Source organism: Cladophialophora psammophila (genome assembly GCF_000585535.1).
Source record: "Cladophialophora psammophila CBS 110553 chromosome Unknown aczJe-supercont1.11, whole genome shotgun sequence".
Taxonomy (NCBI): domain Eukaryota; kingdom Fungi; phylum Ascomycota; class Eurotiomycetes; order Chaetothyriales; family Herpotrichiellaceae; genus Cladophialophora; species Cladophialophora psammophila.
This window is the reverse complement of record NW_006912932.1, coordinates 927,327-948,589: the sequence shown is the minus strand read 5'-3', so window position 1 is coordinate 948,589 and position 21,263 is coordinate 927,327. Positions and strand designations below refer to the sequence as shown.

The 21,263-nt window shown below is 52.8% G+C and overlaps 6 protein-coding genes across 6 annotated transcripts; 4 read left to right on the top strand and 2 right to left on the bottom strand.

Moving 5' to 3' along the window:
- Positions 1-708: 708 nt before the first annotated feature.
- A1O5_07559 (geranylgeranyl transferase type-2 subunit beta) lies at positions 709-1,955 on the bottom strand (the record flags this gene model as incomplete). The annotated part of the gene is made up of 4 exons (XM_007748148.1): positions 709-1,082; positions 1,131-1,725; positions 1,784-1,894; positions 1,947-1,955. 4 exons carry the CDS (start codon positions 1,953-1,955, stop codon positions 709-711), a joined length of 1,089 nt encoding a protein of 362 aa, XP_007746338.1.
- A 1,152-nt stretch (positions 1,956-3,107) lies between these two features.
- Positions 3,108-5,194, top strand: A1O5_07558 (cell division cycle 20, cofactor-APC complex; the record flags this gene model as incomplete). Its single annotated transcript, XM_007748147.1, has 3 exons — positions 3,108-3,345; positions 3,393-4,534; positions 4,559-5,194. 3 exons carry the CDS (start codon positions 3,108-3,110, stop codon positions 5,192-5,194), a joined length of 2,016 nt encoding a protein of 671 aa, XP_007746337.1.
- A 698-nt stretch (positions 5,195-5,892) lies between these two features.
- A1O5_07557 (uncharacterized protein) lies at positions 5,893-8,810 on the bottom strand (the record flags this gene model as incomplete). The annotated part of the gene is made up of 2 exons (XM_007748146.1): positions 5,893-8,212; positions 8,266-8,810. The coding sequence occupies 2 exons, from the start codon at positions 8,808-8,810 to the stop codon at positions 5,893-5,895; spliced, it is 2,865 nt and encodes a 954-aa protein (XP_007746336.1).
- A 2,621-nt stretch (positions 8,811-11,431) lies between these two features.
- A1O5_07556 (uncharacterized protein) lies at positions 11,432-14,356 on the top strand (the record flags this gene model as incomplete). Its single annotated transcript, XM_007748145.1, has 2 exons — positions 11,432-11,463; positions 11,521-14,356. 2 exons carry the CDS (start codon positions 11,432-11,434, stop codon positions 14,354-14,356), a joined length of 2,868 nt encoding a protein of 955 aa, XP_007746335.1.
- A 740-nt stretch (positions 14,357-15,096) lies between these two features.
- A1O5_07555 (uncharacterized protein) lies at positions 15,097-16,728 on the top strand (the record flags this gene model as incomplete). The annotated part of the gene is made up of 1 exon (XM_007748144.1): positions 15,097-16,728. The coding sequence occupies one exon, from the start codon at positions 15,097-15,099 to the stop codon at positions 16,726-16,728; it is 1,632 nt and encodes a 543-aa protein (XP_007746334.1).
- Positions 16,729-18,131: 1,403 nt separating this feature from the next.
- A1O5_07554 (uncharacterized protein) lies at positions 18,132-21,236 on the top strand (the record flags this gene model as incomplete). Its single annotated transcript, XM_007748143.1, has 2 exons — positions 18,132-18,268; positions 18,317-21,236. 2 exons carry the CDS (start codon positions 18,132-18,134, stop codon positions 21,234-21,236), a joined length of 3,057 nt encoding a protein of 1,018 aa, XP_007746333.1.
- Between the last annotated feature and the right edge of the window lie 27 nt (positions 21,237-21,263).

Sequence of the window (21,263 nt, the reverse complement as noted above, 5' to 3'; positions counted from 1 at the left end):
TTGGGAGTCCTCGGTGATGTCGACAGATGGTGAAAACGGACAATTAAGGAACGTTCGAGTCGAGTTCTTCTGCCTCGATGCCTGCGAAACCCAATGGAGGCAGTTGGGTGAGTTGAAAAGACCGTATGACAACTTTTTCTTGGATGACGCGGAGGCCAGCAACTTTTTCAGGTTTGTAAACAGTTGGCGGAAAGAGGGACCAGTGCCCCAAACAATTGACAATGAGGATTCAAGCACCAACTGTGCTGTTCATGAGGAAATCCGGGTGACTTCAGATGAAGATCTTAGTGAAGAGAAAAAAAAGTCCTTTTTTTTTTCTCTCTCTTTTTTCCGTCGTCCGCAATTGTACCACATCACGATCCTGTCGTGCGCGTCTCCCATGCCGTCTCGTCTGCTTGAGCCCGCCTGGCGTCCATGTCAGGCCCAGGGGCCACAAGGCGTGTTTAGCATTAAGCATCAGCCCCATCAGCTCCCATTGCCAATGCCTTGCCCCTTTTTATCAAGCCCCATTACGCCGTTGTTTGACTGGGCCGTAAAAGGGCGAGAGGGGTCTGCAGCCCGCAAAGTCCTTTGCGGCTCCCTTTCCAATGGGGGGCGTGTTTCATTTGTCAAAAGGGCGACACGTATTCAATCCTTGGACAGCACTTTCTGCTGCTTTCATTTCATATTACATACCCGAGATATCATGCCAGTCGATAGCAGCCGCCATTATTGCTTGCCCAGCTGTTGCTCCATATCAATCCACCGGCCGTTCCTGAGAGGATCGAGGCTTTGGAGCTTCTGCAGCCACTGGGTTACTTTGTGCCGGTCCTCTTCGTCTAGCCCCGTTTTCAGTTTGCTTTCCAGCAGTGTACACTTGATCAATGCCTGGTACGGCCATTTGCAATCTTGGGCATCCTCCAGGACTTCCTCAATGTAGTCCCGTTCCGATGCGATGTATTTCAAACGCTGCTCATTGGACAGGTTTGGTGCCATGCTCCTCGCCGCTTGGTCGAGATCAAATGTGCACATCAGGTTTTGGTGATAAAACCAGAGGGACTGGTCGTATGGGTCGAACAGTGCTTTATGGATCAATTCAAGCTCTGCGTCGATCAGCATCTCTCGACATACTTGTGACACGAGCCACGTACCTTCGTCCAGCATCTGTTGTCGTTCATCATCCGTGGCCTTTTCCTCATCTAAAATCCTAAGGATGAGCTTAGTCCGGTTGTGCCAGGCTGAAAAGTTTGAGAGATTGGTTCCAATCATCTTCTTGGTGTACTCCAATTCCTGTCGTGCCATACTGTGTCCCTGTAAAGCCGGGCTCTCGAGACTCTGCACCACAGTTCGTCGATAGCCCCAACCGTGGAAGTTTCGGCTGTCTCGACTGAGCATCTTGCCCACCAATACGAGCTCCTCTTCCCATATCCTTCGGGCCGTTGAAGCCGGAAGAAGAGCTGTAGACTGCTCGAGGAGCCAGAGCCTGTGATTCCATATCCAATAACATTTGGGGAATTTCAGAAGAAGAGGGAACAAAAATTGCAAGTCTAGCTGAATGATATCCAGCACCTGGCTGACTCGTGTCTCTTCGTCCATTTCACCGGCGACTGTCTGTTTTCCAAGACTCTCAAATTCACTGACATAGATGCGGCGACGATGATTCCAGATGGTGTAGTACTCGGGATTCCTCTTTAGTAGTTGGGCTGTTTGTTGGAGTAATGCAGGGGTGAATTCCTTTGCAGCAACCTGCTCACAATCGACATCAGCATCGTCGGCTTGAACTGTCCGAGGCTGGCTGAGAGACCTTGGCATTGACTTCTTTCACCAGCTGTTGATATTGAGAGATTTCTTTCAGCTCCTTCTGCCGTGCTTCTGCCGTCTGTTCCTCACGGGTGGCTGTGCGAGGCACACCATGCTATCACCGAGTCAACTAGGAGCAATAGCACCTGCGTAGTTCTGCGTCTTACACTTGCCATGATTGCGAAGGAGATCAAATGCAGAGAGCCGTCTCTCTTAAATAGGCTATGCGGAAGGAAGAGCGAATGGGATGTGGTGAGGTGAAAGAACGATGGAGGTCAGAAACCAACAACGCCTCGCTGAGTCGGACCCAAATTCCAGGCACCAAACCTAACGACCTATTATTTCTTCCCTCAACCACCCAGCATCCATAACCAACCAACACAGTTACCGACAAGTGATGGCTTGTCACTAACATCGAAACAGATAGTGGGCGCATCTCTTATATTACACTTTGATCGAGTCGACGCTCTCGCTGCTGCTTGTGGCTGACGGGAAGTGAGTAGGTTCCGTCCACCGCGCGATGCACAGCGATCTACCTCGTGCTTCAACTCCTTGAGAAAAGAGGCCCGGGCTGCTTCTCCAAACCATTCTCATCTTGGGTCAATCCTCGCTGAATTTCTGCTCCTGTAAACCAGGCCTCTCTCCTCATGGACAGCGTCGCCTCCGTCACACACATGTCCAGTCCAGAACCGTCAACCAGTCCTCGCTCCTCATTTACGGACGAAGACGAAGACACGAGTATCTCTTCCGCGGCTCCTGAACCACAAGAGCATGACTCTTCAATAAGAAGACGCCCATTACTCTCCCACCTTCCCCAACACCAATCTACGTCGGGATTGTTCTCCGAGGACTATCCTGCTCAGATCCTGCCGCGAACCAGGTCTCGTCCCTAGCAAAGACGAAGCCGCAGTGTTGGTAGCCCTGTCCGCATTCGGTCTCAATTCACCTCGCCCGATCGATTCATCCCTCAAAGACCACTTCACGTGGATAAGAGACGTTCTTACCAGACCAGCAAACCTCCCGTCTTACTCCGAGGCCGAGAGAGAAACGAGCGACGGCGAGATAATACTGTGAATCCATTCCGCTCTGTGAGTGACACGCGCGCTCGGGCATTAACCAGGCAGAGAAACGCACCAAATGTCTATAGCCTACGTCCTCCACAATATGTTCCCTCCTTTGTCCACGGAAGAGATGCCACCCCCGCCCACATCGATGGAAGCATAGCAACAAGGTCTCTCCGCCAGATCAGCTCAGGATTTTGGACCGTGGGAGGCAGGTTGCCCGTTCAGCTGGGGCAGTCGCAGAGGATACCTTCTGGTTCAGGTGGGATGCTAGGCAGCCACGGCACTGCTCCATTGCATACCGCTACATTTCTGGATCATGCTACCCGCGACGACAAGGCTGTGGCTCACGAACGCCGCCTAGCACTAGCTCTCGACATCGATCAAGCAGCTCGGATCCTGCTACAGAATCCCGCTGTGGAAGAGAAGGACGTCAACGCAAAACCCGAACACAGTCCGTTTGTATGGAAAAACAGCGTGTGGACCCGAGATGCGGGATCTTGGTGTATGTGTCTCTTTCTGTTTCTCATTCGCTTCCTGACCTTGGAGCAGATATCGCGTTCAAATCTCGCGGGCTACTCGAAAGCGACAAAGCGATTCCTACCGTCCCTTTCCGGGTTCTTGACGCCCCTAATCTCAAAGACGACTATTACTGCTCCATGCTCGCCTACAGTCGAACCTGTCACTCGTTAGCTGTCGCCCTAGGTCAAAAAGTCTATCTCTGGACTGAACAGTATGGTGTGCGTTCTCCTCCGCTGCCTCCAAGCCGACCAACGAATTTTGTGACTTCTTTAGCTTTCTCGTCTGAGAAGGGAGGCAAGGCGATCTTAGCCGTCGCCAAGAACAGCGGAACCGTCACATTATGGAGTTTGCTGGAGATAAGACCTCGCTTCGATGCTCCTCACCCTTGTGCAGCATCCTGCGTGTCATTTAAACCTGTTGAGACGCAGCGACGATCTGTTACGGGAAATGATATGGCCATGTGTGAAGATTTGCTTGTCGGAGACGACTCTGGCATGATCTACTATTATTCGCTAGAGTGGCCAGAGTTTGCTCCCGGGTCCATGACACTACTGGCCAAACTCGACGCCCATACCCAGAACATTTGTGGTCTCGCGTGGTCTCTGGATGGCATGCAGTTTGTCTCTGGTGGCAATGATAATCGGGCTCTCCTTTTCGATCCATCAGACTTTCTCCATGCAGATTATCAGAGACATGTTTCCCAGAATGTCCTGGACCAAGCGTTAGCTATGTTTAATGATCTGGGCCTTCCCACGCCCCCGGTTTCGCCAGAGAGATACCGATTGGCAAGCTACCGAGAATTCTCGAACTTCAACAGAGGATCAGCCAACAACATGCAGAATTTTGGCATGGACACACCACCTCGGACTCCTCCGGGCCGGGGAAGGGCAGGCGGTCGTTCTCCTTCCACAGCCTCCTTTCAGACGCCTGGTTATTCCGATGCGTCGATCCTTCGCAATGCACTTGTGGACCCTAGCATCCCAGGACAGGCTAATGCCCATGTTCATCCTTTCTATCACACCGCAGCTGTGAAGGCTATTGCATTTGCTCCGTGGCAGCCGAATCTGCTTGCGACTGGGGGCGGAAGCAATGATCGCCAGATACACTTCTGGCACACAGGATCAGGAGCGGCTTTAGCCCGGATCAATGTCTTCTCGCAAGTCACGAGTCTGGTGTAGAGCACAACAAGACGCGAGATAGTCGCGACGTTCGGATACTCGCAACCTGAGCATGAAATCAGAATAGCCGTTTTCAGTTGGCCAACCTGTGAATGTGTGGTTAGCATTCCCTGGGAAAGGAAGCAGAACGGCGAAATCGGTCGAGCGCTGTGGGCGATACCTTACCCAGGCGGACCCAATGATCCCATACCACCTCGAACACAGAATGGGAGGGTTAACAGGGGATTTGCCTCATGGGAAGCGGTTCAAGAAACGGGGGCGGAGCGAAGAAGAACTGCAACTGTGGCAGTGGAGACGGCTGGTCCTCGAAACCGTCGCGGCCTCGCACCTAGCCCTGAGCGAATCACTGTACCTACGATACCCAGAAGACGGCCGGTACAGAACGGTGGAAGACGATTAGGGGACAGTTATGGTGGAAATCCTCGACGCGGCGAGTTACCAGCAAGCCGGACAGAAGAAGAAGGCAGTCTCATTATCGCATGCTGTGATCAAACGGTCAAGTTCTTTGAGATCTGGGCGGGAAGAAGTCAGGGAAGGAAAGTGCGTGGGTTGGGCCGCCGGCAGGGTGTCCTGGGCGGGAGTCGAGTGCTGGAAGGATGGTGTGAGGGCCTCGGTGTGGATGAGATTGGATTTGGGGAGGATGTTATTCGGTAGCTCTTGGGATCTGAAGCTGGGACATTGTTAAGACGGGCAATGGTGGAGAGCAGGGATGGAGAAGCAGATCATCCTTAACCTGTTCACGGCCGGAGATCCATTCCCTACCTAGTAATACCATCGAACAGGGTCCAATTGGGGGAGGGAGCAGGAGGGAGGAATGGGTATCTTCATTGTAGCGTTTTATAGCCCTTACGAGAACAACCAATGCTCATTCATTCATACCTGACTTTTGACGGATGCCATCTAAAAAGAAAAGAAAATATGCTCAATGCTCACTGTTCAATGCTCATGTCATGCTCGCTGGTATCCAGGTCCTCGCTATGCTGAAGCTCGCCGCGCGGTGCTGATGCTTTTGTTCGTTTTGACGATGATGATGATCCAATTCCACTCCAGCAGCTCTATTGAATTGGCATTGCATTGCGTTCATGACTTTGCGAAGGCCCCCAATTCCCTTCTTCGTTTTTGGGGGGTTCCTTTCACAACCCCCCTCCCCTCGCCCGGCTTCCTCATTAATCGGTCGGATTGTTGCTTGTAGACATGGAGATGGATGGGAATTGGTGTCGGCATAGATAGATTTGTGGAGAGAGGATGTGATGGCGATGGCGATGGCGATGCGGCGATTCGATCAGGCCAATCAGATCAGATCAACTGCAGTTCGGTTTTCTTCTCGACTTGGACTTCAACCTGAGCGTATCCTACTCGATGTGCATATCATCGTCGTCGGACTCATTGTCTTCGTCCTCGTCCTTAACGAGCGGGAGTCTTCCCCTAGCCTTCGGCCGAGCTTTATCCTTGTCCTTTCCTTTCCCCTTTTTGGCGAAGGGAGCTAGTTTCGGCGCAGGCTCAGTCTCAGGCTCCTCATCTTGATCTTCGTTTCCGGGCTCCTCGTCGTCGTCACTGGAGTCACCAGGCACACGCACCTCGTCACCAACTTCCTCTTCAAAGTCAACGGACCCGTCGTTGATAAAGCTGTCCATCTCCGAATCTTCGTCCTCTTCTTCGCCATCATCGCTCTCTTCGCCCAAGCTGCTACTGGCGTCTTCATTGTCTGAAGATGCGACGGATGAAGTATCTGAACCTGCTGGAGAGGGTCCTTCATCATCCGGGTCTGATTCTTCGGCGATGGAGACTTCGGCTTCATCATCCAGCAGGCCCCGAGCATGAGCTTTCGGTATGCCGTTAAGCGTGGGTTCATCATCATCCTCATCCTCGTCACTGTCGGACGACGTATCGTCAGCGCCGTTTTGGAGAGGCATGAGATCTTCGTCATCCTCTTCTTCTTCTTCTTCTTCTTCTTCTTCTTCTTCTTCTTCTTCTTCGTCGTCGCCGATAAGGTCATCCAGATCCCTTTGTTGCTTCGTCCTTAGTTTCTTGCTGGGCCTGGCGATTTCCTCATCCAAATCTTCATCGTCGCTATCCCAATTATCCTGCCCTTCAATGTAGATGATCCCGGGTTCATCCCTTCCTTTCCTGCTGCCCTGTGGTCTCTGAGCGAGCAGCTGTTTTCGATAATCTAACTGCGCATCCAACATATCCAACTTTCCCTTCAGCAGTAACAAATCATCCAACGTCCTCATTCTCGCGTTCAATACCTCATACAACGTCCTTACTTTAGTTGCAACACCCGGCTGGCTTGCAATCGCTCCGCCGTGACAGATACACGTCCACTGTACCCATGTTATGAGATGTCCGTACCGTCCCGGGCGAGACGCAAGACGTTCAGCGAGTTTCGACAGGAGAAGACCAGCGAGGGTGGAGTCAAGCCGTTGGATAGTAGACTTGACAATGGCCATGTCAAAAGTATGTAGGCAAGCTTCGAGAAGAGTGGTGTCATTCGTGCGGAGTGCTTGGGTGAGCACCGTGGAGAGAGACATGCCGGACGGGATTGTTGTCTGGTTGGGTTTGAGTGTAACGGTGGAGATGTCGCGTTGAGGAAGGGCTGATGCGATGGATATCTCGTGGGGGTGCTTGGATGCTAGGAGTTCGCCGAATGAAGGTACTCCTCTTTCTCCTTCAAGCTCGGCCGCTGCTTCGCCCATGGCTGCGGCATCTTCAGCTTTTTCAGCGTCTGCCATTTCTTCGTCGGAGTTCTCATCTGAAGCTTCTTCTTCATCATCATCTTCTTCTGCACCTTCGCCCTTCGACCTGGTCGCTGTTTCGTCTGCAGATTCGTCCCCCTCATCTTCGTCAGCCTCCTCATCGTCGTCGCTGTCAGAGATTTCGATAGCATTGGCCAGGGGCGCGCCTCCGGCTCCACCATTGACGACGACAGTCCTCGACTCATCCACATGTGTCTTTCCCAGATCCTTAACTCCGTTGAGGGTGGCTGTATTGAGGGTAGATGAGCTCCTCGCTTTCACAACCTCTTTTACGCCGTCAAATAGCAGTTCCCCGTTTCCTTCGTCTTGCCATCTGATTTTCTGAAAGGTTAGATCCACGCCGCCGTCGGCGGATACGACGACGACGTGGGATCCTTGGAGGAATGCTGCAAATATGGGGACATATTTAGCTTTTGACTCCGGTCTGACCAGTCGAATCGAGGCCGAGGCTTTCCTTGTGAGGTTCTTCCTGCTAGATTTCAAATCACCGTTAATTTGTTGAATATCTGTAAAGGGCTTGGGAAATAGCTCTACGCTCCCTTCTTTTGTCACGACGCTGAGGACTTGTTGTCGGAAGAACTCTGCTGTTTCGTCTGTGGGAGTCGAGAGATCGAGAGAAACAACACCACTTCCTGCGACCAAGGTGCGCACTAGTTTCTTTTGGGATATGTCATAGACGTTGATATATCTCTCCGGGTCTGCGGCGAGGAAGTATTCAGAGGTCCCTGACACCTCTGAACCCGATCGACATAAAGAGTGAATCGGGTTTTTGAAGGAATCGAAGCGACCTATCCGAAAATCATCCGACGATGTGATTTCGATAGCAAACGGCGTGGAAGAGGCACACAGGATCTGAGGGGGATTTTGAGAGGGTGAAGCGAGGATACTGGTAGCAGGGTCTGGGAGGTTGATTGTCCTGCGCTTGTTAACAGCCAAACTTGACGGGATAGACCCGCGGTATCTACTGACCTTATGGGTTGGTCCTTAGTTAGATCCCACTGTAACAGCCTCGCATCTTCACCTATGCTCCAGGCGTGCAGATAGTCCGTGCAAGAGAATTTGAAGTCTTTGACACCTCTTTCATGGGCCCCATTCAGAGTACCTACAATTCGGCCTTCCGCAGGCGAGAACATGCAAATCTGTGAGGCATTGGTTCCGTAGGCGACGACTACGCCATCATTATTCTCCTGGTCCCGCTTGCGCTTCTTCTTTGAAGCTGATTGTTGTCGTTCCCGGTATGCAGCACCATAGTAACCCCAATCAAGGCAAGATATTTTCGATCCAGCTCTGGTCTCGTGCTGGCTGCGCAAACGTCCAGAAGTAGTATCATGAATGCGCAATTGGTGAACATCGAAACTCTGGATGACTGAGGCGAAGAGATGTAACTGCAGTTGTGACGGGGCAAACGCAGATCTCAATACTGAAGATTTTTGGGTATTGACACCGGCGCCCACGGCAGGCGAAGAGGCGGAGGAAATTTTGGAGACTGAATTTTGAGGGTCCTTGCGACCCATGTTGGCGGCTAATTCGGAGAGTTGAACGGGGAGAGGGGGGGGACGGGGTGTTCAAGTAGAATGTAAATTTCCAAATGGCATTGCGGTTGTGGTTGACTGTTGGTGCCTGGAGTCGCGCACTTTGACCTACTGAGTGGTGGTTTACAGAATTTATCAGGCCGGCAGAAAAAAAGTTGACGAATATTCGGAGAATCAATCGTCGGCTGGTCCAGATGACGCCTATCCGCTCCAGGACTAGCTGAAATGCGTTTGGATGCATATCTGTTCAGCCGAAGTTTCTGCTCTCAGAGTCGCCTTGCTCTACCGGAGAGGCCTTGAACTCTTCACCAGTGCCATCGCCCAAGCATTGCCCTTACATTCGCGAATCCCTCCAGAGAAATCTTCCCTTTCACCAAAATTCTCTTTTGCGGTCATTTACCGTATGCATGAAGTTGTCATCGATGCTGTGCACAGTTCCGCTGATGGAAATGGCTTGCCCTTTGCATCAGGACCCCCTGTTCTTGCAGGCATCCGCCATGAGGAAATACCCGCTGTATCTCCAACTGAGAGACGCCTGATGTTCAATTGTGTTCCGTGGCTGTCACTCTAGGCCCCTCGAATCACCCATTTTTCGCTCGTCATCAGATGACTGTCTGTGATATCTCTTGTTCATCAACCGTGAGCGCTGCAGGAAGGCGCATTATTGACCAGATCTACAAAGGCGATGCCATGCGCAATTTTTCTTTCCACTTCCTTCACGTCCGACCTCCGGAGTAAGTGAACCTAACGAAGAAAGCAGGGCGGCACAGTGTTTCGTTCGCAAAGTTGCCTGGATCGGATATGGCCTTCTTCCTCCGGTTCGACCGGTCAAGGCGGAAAGCTGCGGAAATTACTCTCCAGGGGCAAGATGGGCCGTCACCAGTGCTCTTTTCGCGGACCAGATGACCATTTCTCTTGACAACAGCCTTCACGATGATGTTCAACCATCTTTGTTGCCTGACGGAGGCCGAGTGCTCAGGGAGACAGAGAACCGTCCACACTCTACGGTACTACGCATACTTCCTGCCCTATGCGAGCAAAATTCCCGAGTCACGTAGGTGTGATCACGTGACCCAACCTTCGGTCATCATGATGGAATTGGAGGCAGGGATGGAGCGGGTAGGCGGAGCGGGCTAAGTGTCAAAGCGAATTGTTATTGCTCAGGAAAGCTGCCAAGCGCATCAACAAACCAGAATGCGGTTCGCGTCGAGGGAATTAATGCAGCTGAAGCTGGTCGACCAGAGACCGAAAGAATTTTGAGACACCCAAAAGGAATTAACAAAAAGGGGGTCCTGCGATGAATGGGAGAGATGACGGGGAGGGATGACGGAGACAGATGATGGAAAGGTGGCCGAGGTACGCGAGGCGTCAGACCAATCCACGAGTGGGCAAAAGAGAAGGGGAGCAGAGAGGGCAGCGAGCGACAGAGGGGAAAGAGGATCACGATTTGCGGCAGAGGCAGAAGCAGAAGGCCAGGCCGGCCGTGCACAGGACTCGGAATCAGACCTTGAACTTGGGGGGCAGCAATCGATTTGCTTGGACAGAGCTAAGAGGCCAGGAAGGCGTCGGCAGAGGCCAATCAGGCCCAACAAACGAGGGCGCTGTGCATCCACTCTCTCGATTCTGCAGGGATGACCATGCCAGGATGGCCTAGCGTTGCTGCAGGGCCAGAGGGCGCAGAGGGCGTTGTGGGCCTCCGTGGTGGACGTCGCGCTGGGCTTGCACCCCTCGGTGGCTGCGAATGCCCGATCCTATTTAACAGGCTTCCGCGCAAAATTTGTTGTGTCGCTTGCACCTCAACCTGAAAATACCGCCGCTCGGCTGGCCTTCCTTCTGAGACCACGGTCCCCGTCCTTTTTCCCTCTGGTCCTCTTCAACCCGGCCCTCCCACGAACCCAACCCACGCCTCGCCTGGCCTCCCTCCTTTGGCCTCCTTTTGGCCTGCCCGCTGACGACGCGCCAAACAAACAAAAACATTCTCCAATCCCCATCCACGCGCATCACCTTTTTTTATCCATCAAACCCTCCCATCGATTATTGCGCGACAAAGGGTCCTGCGCATCGCCATTTCATCATCAATCATCCATCGTCGCCATCATCGTCATCACCGTCGCCACTTCTCCCCGGTCCAGACTGTTGCCTGTTTCTTGACCTTTGATTTGAAACAAACACCTGCTGAGGCGAGGCTTGCCCCGAGCCCTTCCCACGCTCGGCCCACGTGACGCAGCGGTGGCTGTCACATGACCCGTCGAGATTTTCGCGAGGCTGGTGTTGAAGTTGGTGTCGCCACTGGCCACACGCACCGGGCTGAGTCGATACACTTCCATTTGCTGCTCGTCTTGGACCTAGATCTGGATCTCGTCGACTATTTATTAATCGCGACCCTCCCCCATATCTGATTTCGATTCACTTTTGGCCCGCGTCTACCTACTTTGCGCGCACGCTCTTTGTCTTGTCTTCTTTCTTCACGTCATCCATTCGCCCCTTTGCGCCTTGTAAAATATCTCCATCTTAATTAATTACCATTCACCAAACACCTGTTTTTATTCGGCTGGTCCGATATCCTCCAGCCTGAGATTTGCGCATCCTCTCCTCTTGGCAACATGGACGTGGAAATGCAGATGGAGGCTCATGGGTATGTGAACTTCACCTCCCCCCGAAGTCGCGACTCGTTTCATCTGACCCTTACCAGACTGCCGACACAGTTCAGTTCAACCTCAGATCAGCCCGAGGAGTCTCATATTGCGGACAACCTGGCTGCGTCGATATCAAATTCGGAAGCGACGGTGAATCCAAGTCCACCCAAGCAGCCTGTCGTTGATGCGCCTCAATCAGATCTAGTAAAAGCAGTGCCGGAGGCAGTGTCCGAGGCGGTTCCCGAGCTAGTTCCTGAGGCAGTTCCTGAGGCAGCGCCTTCAGCTCCTTCTGAAGAAGCAGCAGCAGCAGCACTGCCTGCCACAAATGGGATTACAGACCATGACGGGGAACGCGTCCAGCAACATATAATGGTTCCCGACTCTCAACCTCAACCTCCTCTTGGCAACCCTTCTGCCACACCCCCAATAGCAACATCATCAGTATCTGACTCCAACCTGACCGAATCTTTTATCCCCTCTTCCATCCCTACCGAAATTCAGTCCTCGGCCACACCGTTGGAGCCAAGCCAGTCAGCCATGGATGTTTCGGAGCCTCCCGCAGTTCTGCCGGAGGCACCGGTATCTGATCTTCGAACTGCGCCTCATTCAGACGCGCTCACGCCTGAAGCTGTCGCCAAGGTCGAGACCCAAAAACACAATCTCGACAATTCCGCCGATCTAACTGCTCCTCTCAAACCAGAAATCGCCACTTCATTCTCAACTGCGCCGGTCGTAGTTCCAGCCGCCACAAATATTGGCCTTCCTTCCCCGCCTGCGCAATCACCCCCTCCTGCACCACAGCCGGGGCCTGCTTCATTGCCTGAGCAGAAACCCTCAGATCAACCGGCAAAGCAACCGCCACGATCCACCGAGCCAACTCCTACAGTTGCCGAGCCCAGCGAGCCCGCGCCGACGCCAGCTGTTCCTGCTCCAACTGAAACGGAGGATCAAGTAATGGCAGATGTGTCAGCTCAACCAGTCAAGCAGGTCCATGAGCGCGACGAGGACACTGAAGAGACCGAACGTACTGTCAAGCGCGTCAAGACAGACGAACCTCGGCCACAGACCGAAGAGCCACATTTCAAAGTCCCGGATGTACCTGCACCCGCTGTGTCGTCACCAGCTACGGCCAACGGTGAACCCGAGACGTCTACGGCAGTCACGGAAGATGGCGATGATTCTGTCACTCCAGCGCGCTTGGCTCATATGAAGAAGGTGATTTCAAATTTGAAGAAGAGTAATGCCTCTGGTCCTTTTAGACTTCCCGTGGACTATGTCGGGCTCAATATCCCCACGTATCCTGAGGTCATTAAGCACCCCATGGACCTGGGCACAATTGATCAGCGATTAAAGCGCAACGAGTACACATCAGTGGCTACTTTTGTGGCCGACTTTGAGCTAATCGTGAAAAACTGCTTCACCTTTAACGGTCCCGACCACGGTGTCTCACAGCAGGCCAGGAAGATGAAGGCATCGTTTGATGGCCAGATGAGGAATCTACCAAAAGCCAGCATCGAAGAGCCATCCAAAGAGGTAAAGAAAGCGGCAACAAAGAAGCAAGAGCCAACGAGAACAGCACCTCCACGACGACCGTCTGTGGGCACATCCACGACCAATGTCGGCGCAGCTAGTTCACCCAGCTCCGCAGCCCCCCCAACTCCCGCATTCGCACCCAATCCGGATGGCATGCCTCTTATTCGGCGTGATTCAAGCTTGACCGATGGCCGACCAAAGAGAGCCATTGTTCCGACTAAGCGCAATTCGGAGTTTGGAGGTGGCAGACCCAGGAAGAAGAAGTATGAGTTGCAATTGAAATTCTGCGATGAAGTTCTGAAAGAACTCATGAACAATAAACACTGGCAGGCAAATCAATACTTCATGTATCCTGTGGATCCCGTGGCTTTGAACATTCCGACGTACTTCCAGATCATCAAGAAACCGATGGACCTGTCGACGGTCAAGACCAAACTCCAAAATAACGCTTATGAGAAGGCCAAGGACTTTGAGGAGGATGTTCGTCTGATCTTCAAAAACTGCTACAAATTCAATCCCGAAGGCGACTTGGTCAACTCTTCTGGCCATCAGTTGGAAGATTTGTTCAACAAGAAATGGGCGGGCAAAGATGACTGGCTCGCTGCACGGGAGCCGCCGTCGGTGACACAGTCCGATGTGGACGAAGAGGAAGAGGAAGAAGAGGAAAGCGAAGATGAAGGCGAGGGCGATAGCGAGGAGGAGCGGAACGAGAAGATCAAAAAGCTGCAGGCCCAGATTGAGGAGATGTCGAAGCAGATGGGTGAACTGACGCAGAAGAAGGTCAAGAAATCCAAGTCACCTCCTACGAAGAAAAAGGACAAGTCGAAAGCCAAGAAGGAGAAACCGGAAGCTGCGGTCTCCAAGCCGGGCAAAGACAAGAAGGAGAAGAAGAAACCGCAGCCCAAGAAACAAGAGAAAGATCGTTACGTGACGTTCGCCGAGAAGCAGTACATCTCCAATGGCATAGCGATGCTGCCGGAGAAGCAAATGCAGGAAGCGTTGCGCATCATCCAGCAGAGCGTTCCATCCTTGGCGAATAGTGATCAGAACGAGATTGAGCTGGATATCGAGGAAGTCCCCAACAGTGCACTTCTGAAGTTGCTCGGCTTCGTCAAGAAGTACGCCGGTCCACCTCCAGATGAGCCGAAAGTGGAACACACGGAAGCCTACCATGCGCCAGTCCATCACAAGAGCAAGAAGAGCAAGCCTATGAGCAAGCATGAGCAGGAAGCTCAGATTGAGGAGCTCAAGGGCAAATTGGGAGCTTACGCGGGACCAATTTCTCCGAATGCTGTACCTTCGATAGAGACGGGCGATAGTAGCGACGATGACAACTCGGAAGAGAGCGAGGAGGAGTAGTTTTTGGACACTCAGCTCGCCCGCCAGCTTGATGGGTGATTGAGAACAAACCACGTCATTTTAGCAATGGCATTTCGAAAGACGACGAGAAATTGGTCGTGCAGCTTATGCGGCGCAACAATAGCAACCGGGTCATGCACACGTTCTGAGGCGAAAAAGAACGGCTGCAAAGAGTCGAGTCAAAACGCACACAGCAAGCCTCGTGGGTGAAATTGAGATTGGCAGTTACGTTTGTAGACAGTACGCTATTTTGCCGAGAGGATGAGCGAGCGGCGGATAGACGCAGCCCGCGGGCAGTGCTTGAACCGGAGAAAAGACGAAGATGAAATGAATGAACAAAAATCATTTAAAAAGAATCCAACCATGTGCGTTTCTCTACTTTCTTTTAGGTACCATCTCGCCGTGTCCTAGGCTCACGTGCAGACAATTACTTTGTAAGATGCCACCAAAGCCTTTCCGTTGACACTGGTCACTGTAGTAGTTGTGCAGCCAATCATTTCTGTCTCCTCCAATCCAAGCTCCACTTCTAGAGACTCCGATCGAACCCATTCTGGCGAGTCAAAATCCCCCACCATTACATCCTGTCCAGTCCAGCCCCGTCCAGTCCCGTCCAGTCCGACGGGTGATGCTAGTCAATATAATAGGCCTTTAGAGCGAGTGAGTGAGTGAGTGTGTCTCCGGCCCCGCGGTCGATATTGACAGGAAGGACGGAAGGGAGACAAAACCCGGACGCACATGAAATGATCCCATTACTCGCGGCGTCAGACCTGGAGACAAACCCCTCGTTTGCGAGGTTGTGGGAGTACGTCACGACCGAGCTGTTGGAGGACGATGGCTCGTTGAGGAACGGGGAGGAGGAGAGGGCGAGGCGGAGGGCGAGGATGAGAAGAGAAGGAAAGGGGACGGGGACGGGGAAGGGTGGTGGAGGTGGCGTGGGAGGGGAGGGCAGAATGTATAGCTACGACGATGGGGACGATGATGGAGATGGAGATGACGAGGATGACGAGGATGGAGAGGACAACGACGAGACAAAGGACACGAAAGAGCAGAAAGAGAAGCGATCGAGCTTCCGCTTTGAAGAACACCTCCGCGCCGTCAGGCTCGACAAAGTCAAGCGGCATATCCTCTGCGATGTACTCGATGGTCTGGCGGACCCTGACTTCTCCTCGCCTGAAGACCATGGCGAAGGTGAAGGTGACGGCGATGTTGCTGGCGCGGTGAGAGAGGCTCGTCAATCCAATCAGTCCCATGGTGCGGAGAAGGCGAGTCGCAGTCGTATACCCATGCGTGCGTCCCTATCCACTACGCTGGCAGGATCTAGGACCACGTCTAAGGCTGGCTCTGCGACGAGCCAGGTCTTGGACCTTGTCACGAACACGAATCCCGATCCCGATCCCGATCCCGATTCCGACTCCCAAGGCCCGACGGCGACGAATGGACGCAAGACATCAGACGAGCACGAGGACGTGGCCAATCGGTCTTCTTCTGCTGTGAGGCGCTACAGCTATCTCCCGTCGAGCTTGCGCGAGCTCGTTCGTGTCATCGCGGCGTATTTGCACCTCAGGCTTGACGGGTTGGGGACCCCGCTGTCGAATGGAGTTTCTGCACGGCGGACAGGGGTGGGAAAACAGGGCGAGGACGACGAAGATCTTCTCTACGAGGATATCCAGCGCTTCATGGCGAATATCCGTCCCATTGCTGACGCGCTCTCTTCGCGCCTCAGCGAGCTGGAGTCGTCGCTCTGCGTGTTGTCGGATATCGCACTTGAGAATGGCGATGGAGATGAACACGACCATGGGGACGAGGTCCAAGCCAAAGTTAAAAGCACCCAAGGCCACCTTCGTGCATCCCCAAATCTGCACGAAAGTATCCAGACCCAACTATCCCGCCTGTCCGATCTGCGCGACACCCTCATTCCAACATCGCTCACGACATTGACCACGACTCTCCAGCACCTCCTCACTCTCCAGCGCCAGCTCCTGCAGCTGCAGATCCAGCACCTCGAGACCTCCAAGCACGGCGTCCTTTCTCGCTACACGATGGCGAAAATTGCTTTTCTGGATACCGTCGCGCAGGCCATGGCGCTGAAGGTGCGGGTTCTGGTGCTAGAGGCCAGGAAGGAAGTTGAATTTTCTCCGCAAGCGGAGGGGAGAAAGGCCTTGATCCGGGAGAAAATGACCGATGCGGAAAAGGAAGAGGGTGAGTTGGATGACAGGATAAGTCTGTTGGAAGGGGTGTTGCGGGAGTATGAGGCCGTTGATCCCGGAGTTGGGGCCATGGGGAAGTTGGGAGGAAGGTATAGAGAGATTGAACAGGAGATGCAGAGAGTAGGGGAGGACATTGAGATATTGGAGGCGAGGGTGAAGGGCTGATGGTGAAGGGAAGGTGGAAGGATGCGGATGGAGCGAGGAGCATGGGGACCAGGCTGAGGTTCAGCCTTACATGCCACCACCATGGTTTGCTAGGCCTGATGGTCAACCCGTAATCTTGGACTCCAGCTGTATCTGGGAATTCTGGATAGTTTCAGCAAAGAGCTAATGCACTCAGACTGATCCTCCTAAATGAACAAAAGCCGAAGTCCGTGTAGCCGTGTAGCCGTGTAGCCGTGTAGCCGCGTTCTCGCCCGGGAACTGTGACTCGGTCATGTCAGTAGCATTTCTTCCTACATAGGGCTCGGCCTGCTGATCGACTTACTGTTCATTCCCCACCCTCGTTCTCAGGCCATCGAATCAGGACAGCGCCATCCTCGATATAGAAACCTTTGGAGAAAATCTTCTCTGCCCTCGACTAACTAAGCGGCTTGATCGCGAACATGCTCGGTTTTGCCAGCCTGCACGACTATCTTCACCAGCGAGACATCTCCGTCGACGTTGACGGATCCAACGACTTCCTTTTCCTCTCACTTCCTGATCAAAGTCAAGAGGGGACGACAGATATGATAGGAATTGTAGTTGGCATACTCGGTCCTTTCTGTGATCTTGTTGATAACTGGGCTGTAGCTATCTCGGAAGAGGATAGAGGGCATGAGCAAGCAGGAGAGGGAGGGCGGCGATGTAGAGACGCCGGCCACAACGACGGCCGTAATCTAGGCTCTGGAGATTAATCTTGATGGCTTGCATCTTCTGCTGATTTCTTGACCAGGTATAATCCTTGGGCAAATCGCAGGCGCGCTGCAGCAGTTGCCACCCGCCTACGATGGCATTCGACCGGCGTAGAACAAGGAATGAAAGCGGCGCCAACAACTGTAACAAGTAGGCAGGCGAAATTCTGTCTGGAGCCAATTGCTTCGCTGGTCAGTGTCGCACAGCCGCAGTCAATACAAGGGGTTGAAGGGGGCTCACTAGGCTGAGGAGTGGGCAAGAGTGGGCAAGAGTGGGCAAGAGTGGGGGTGCTTTGGGTGCCCATTGCCAATTGATCCTCCGTACCCAGTACTGGGGTACTAGGCGGCGACCTTCTGGCTAGTCAGGCCCAAACTTCTGGCAACACCAAATGAAATCCATGGCTCGGCTGTACCCATGTCACAAATACGAGACGCTTTACCAGTGCAGCATTTGCCTTCTTTATTACCATGTGACAGCCTCATCATTCAAGTTTCATGGTGCCGTGGTCGTCTCGCTCGCTGGGGCTTAAAGCCACCACGGCCGCCACCACTGCAACGAGCACCATGACCTGAGCCTTCATCTTTCTTCTTTACCGGAAACCATTTCTCCCTTGAGCTTTGTCAATCTTCCCGCTGCCATCGTCTGGTGTCTCGTCCGAATCCATCGTTGTCATCATGACCGCGCCTCACAAGATCTCCAATGCCGCCTGGCAGAAGCATAAGCAGACCATCTGTCGCCTCTATGTCGACCAAAACATGCCCATGAACCGACTGATAGAGGAAATGTCCAGGGATCATGGCTTCAGTGCAAGGTAACTACGCCCTCACAAAATTCTGCTTTCAGCTCACCCTCTCGGCAGCAAGTCTCAATACATGAGGCAGTTCGAAGCCTGGGGCATCCGGAAGAACCAGAAGCGTGACTTCTGGAAAGACATCAGCTTGACACTAAAGCGCAGGCGCCTCACCATTGACGAAGTGGACGTCTTCTTGAAAGGCGAACTTATCCCGGACAAAAAGCTGAGGAGGCAGCTTTCTCGATGCGACCTTCCCACGTTGATACAAACTGTGGCGAGACCCCCAACGCCAGACGGGATATTCATCCGCCCGAGAATCCAGATACCGCGATCTCTCATCATCTCGTTGCCGTGGCACCAGATATGCACTCAGCTCGAAATGGCCATGTCGGGTTTGTCCAGGAAAACGGACCGTTCTCCGTCGCCATTACCATCTGCTGTCTTGGATGTCACTGACGGGATGCCTGGATTGGGCTACGGGGAAGACTGGCAAGAGATATTTCTCCGTTGTCCATTCCAAACCGAGGTGATTCAAAATTATCATCCGACTCTTGAGTTTCTCGAAGATCGCACGATACGGAAGACTTCCAGAGACGGTGATGTCGTTAATGCAACCATTGCTAGCCTGTTAGATATAACGCCGGGGTGGACTAGCCAGGAAGTTCTCGCAAATACCATGGTTTGGATTGCACCATATATCCCCGAACAATATCCCGGAGAGACCGAAAGCGTCGTCAATCAACTAATCAGCCCCCACTCGATAACGAGGATGCAAGTTCTCACGTCATTTATGGCGCTCATGTTAGCCAACCACCTTCTGGACTGGGAACAAGTTGACGCTTTCGTGATTGGTCTGAACGAAATGGCCGGGCTTAATGCTTTCGATATGCTCCCTTTGAGAGAAGACCCCAGCACTCGCGCCATCGTGACAGAACTTCTGTTTGCGGCGGTGAGGATGGACCTGCTGAGTTTGGTGAAGAGCGCTGTGAAGAACAGGGTGGATGCGAATCGCAGGTCTACCGGCTACAACCCGAAGACTTTGATTCTGGAAGCGGTGCAGCGTGGGAGAGTTCGAATCGTTGAATTACTCATCGATGCTGGCGCAGACATAACCGTGAGGAGAATGAATGGCCGAAATCTACATGACGAAGTTTGTCCATTATACGAGGATTCGGCTGAGTGCACTACTTCAGAGTCCTCCCAATCTCCCAGGTTTTATTGCAACGCTGAGTTTTGGTGGGCGAGGAACGAATGTGCCATTAGCGCTGCTGCCTTTTCCCGTACTGCTGACGAAATCGTTCCCCTACTACTAAAGTCACAAGTATCAACACCGGTGGTACTGGCTGGTCCAGTGATTACACAGGCGATATGTTGCGGTGCTAGCAAGGAAACGGTTGAGATGCTCCTCCGACACGGTGCGTCAGTGGACGAATGTTGCGGATTTTTACCTGAATACTTGACTCGCCTCGACCCTGCGAGGCGGTCAACCCCTCTTTGCGCAGCAATATGTTCTCGTGATGTCGAAATGGTCAGACTCCTTCTCGACAAAGGCGCAAATCCAAATGGTTCACTAACACGCGGACACGGGGGAATCATGGAAGCCTGGACCAGCTACTTTTACAAGTCGCCTCTCGTCGTTGCTGTCGAGTGTGCGGGTCTGAACATGGTCAAATTACTGGTTGAATATGGCGCAGATCCAAATTGGTCGGCATTGGGCATCCTCGAAACAGCTAAAAGGAAACAACTTATTGAAGAGTCTGAGTTTTGGAGATTCGATTCTATCGATGAGGACTGTCAAATTCTCATCGCCTTCCCAATACAAGCCGCAGCAGGCCTTGACGATCCAGAGATGACGAAATATCTCTTGAGCAAGGGGGCAACAGCGAATCCAGTATATGGCACGCCTCCTTTGTCGATCGCAGCATGCCATGGGAGAGATGCTACTGTCGACTTATTGATCAGGCGGGGTGCAATGATCAACCCAGCAGGGGTGGAAGAAAGCGGCCTATCGCCTCTTGAGGCCGCAGTGTGTTCAGGAAGCGAGAAATTGGTGCAGCGGATGATTTCTGCTGGGGCAGACCTGGATTGGTGTTCAATGGGAAGATGGGGAGGCACAGCACTTCAACAAGCCGCCGAACGAGGATTTGGTGCCATATTTGACCTGCTGCAAAGGGCGGGTGCAAAGCTTGACTGTTCCTCTGTTCCAAATCACGCCACGATGATTCTTCAAGGGTTCGTCAAACATCACGACTATGAGCGGACACTTAGGTTGTTGCATGACGGAGTGTCTCCGAACGCAAAGTGCAGGGATGGCTCCTCGCCCTTGACAGCAGCGATTTTGAGTCAAGATTTGGCGCTCATGTCTCTCTTGCTTGAATGGGGCGCAGATGCCAACGATGCATGTCCAATGCCCGCACTGGACGAGAAGCTAAAATTCCCGTATCTTGTCTTTGATATCGATGAAATGCTAGCGACGTGCTCATTACCTCCTCTGCATTGGGCAGTTGCTGTGGGCAACCTGGATGCCGTAACCTGCCTGTGCAATGCCAGAGCTGATCTGAACAAACCTGACATTTCTAAGAACCAGCCTTGGGGGACTCGCAGTATGACTGCTCTGCATGTGGCTGTTGCATTGAAACGCAAAGACATTGTCGAATATTTATTGGCTACAGGGGCTGATGTCAACTCCATCATGCGCAGAGACATCTACTGCAGCAGTGAACCTGATGACCCGCAAAGATTATCGCCGATAATTATTTCGGTCGCAAACTCAGACCTTGAAATCACGAACATGCTGCTTCGTAATAGGGCGGATCCATATCTGGGCCAACTTGGTAACAGCGAGCTCCAGGCCGGACGGCCGCAACGGGGTGACTTGTTTGCTCTTGAGGCAGCATGTTACAGCGGAGATATCCAGATGGCCCGCCTTCTGATATCGTTTCGAGTCGATGTCTACATCGGATATCCTTTGGTTTACACTTTTTAGCGAATTTCTAGAAGACCAAACGTTTCG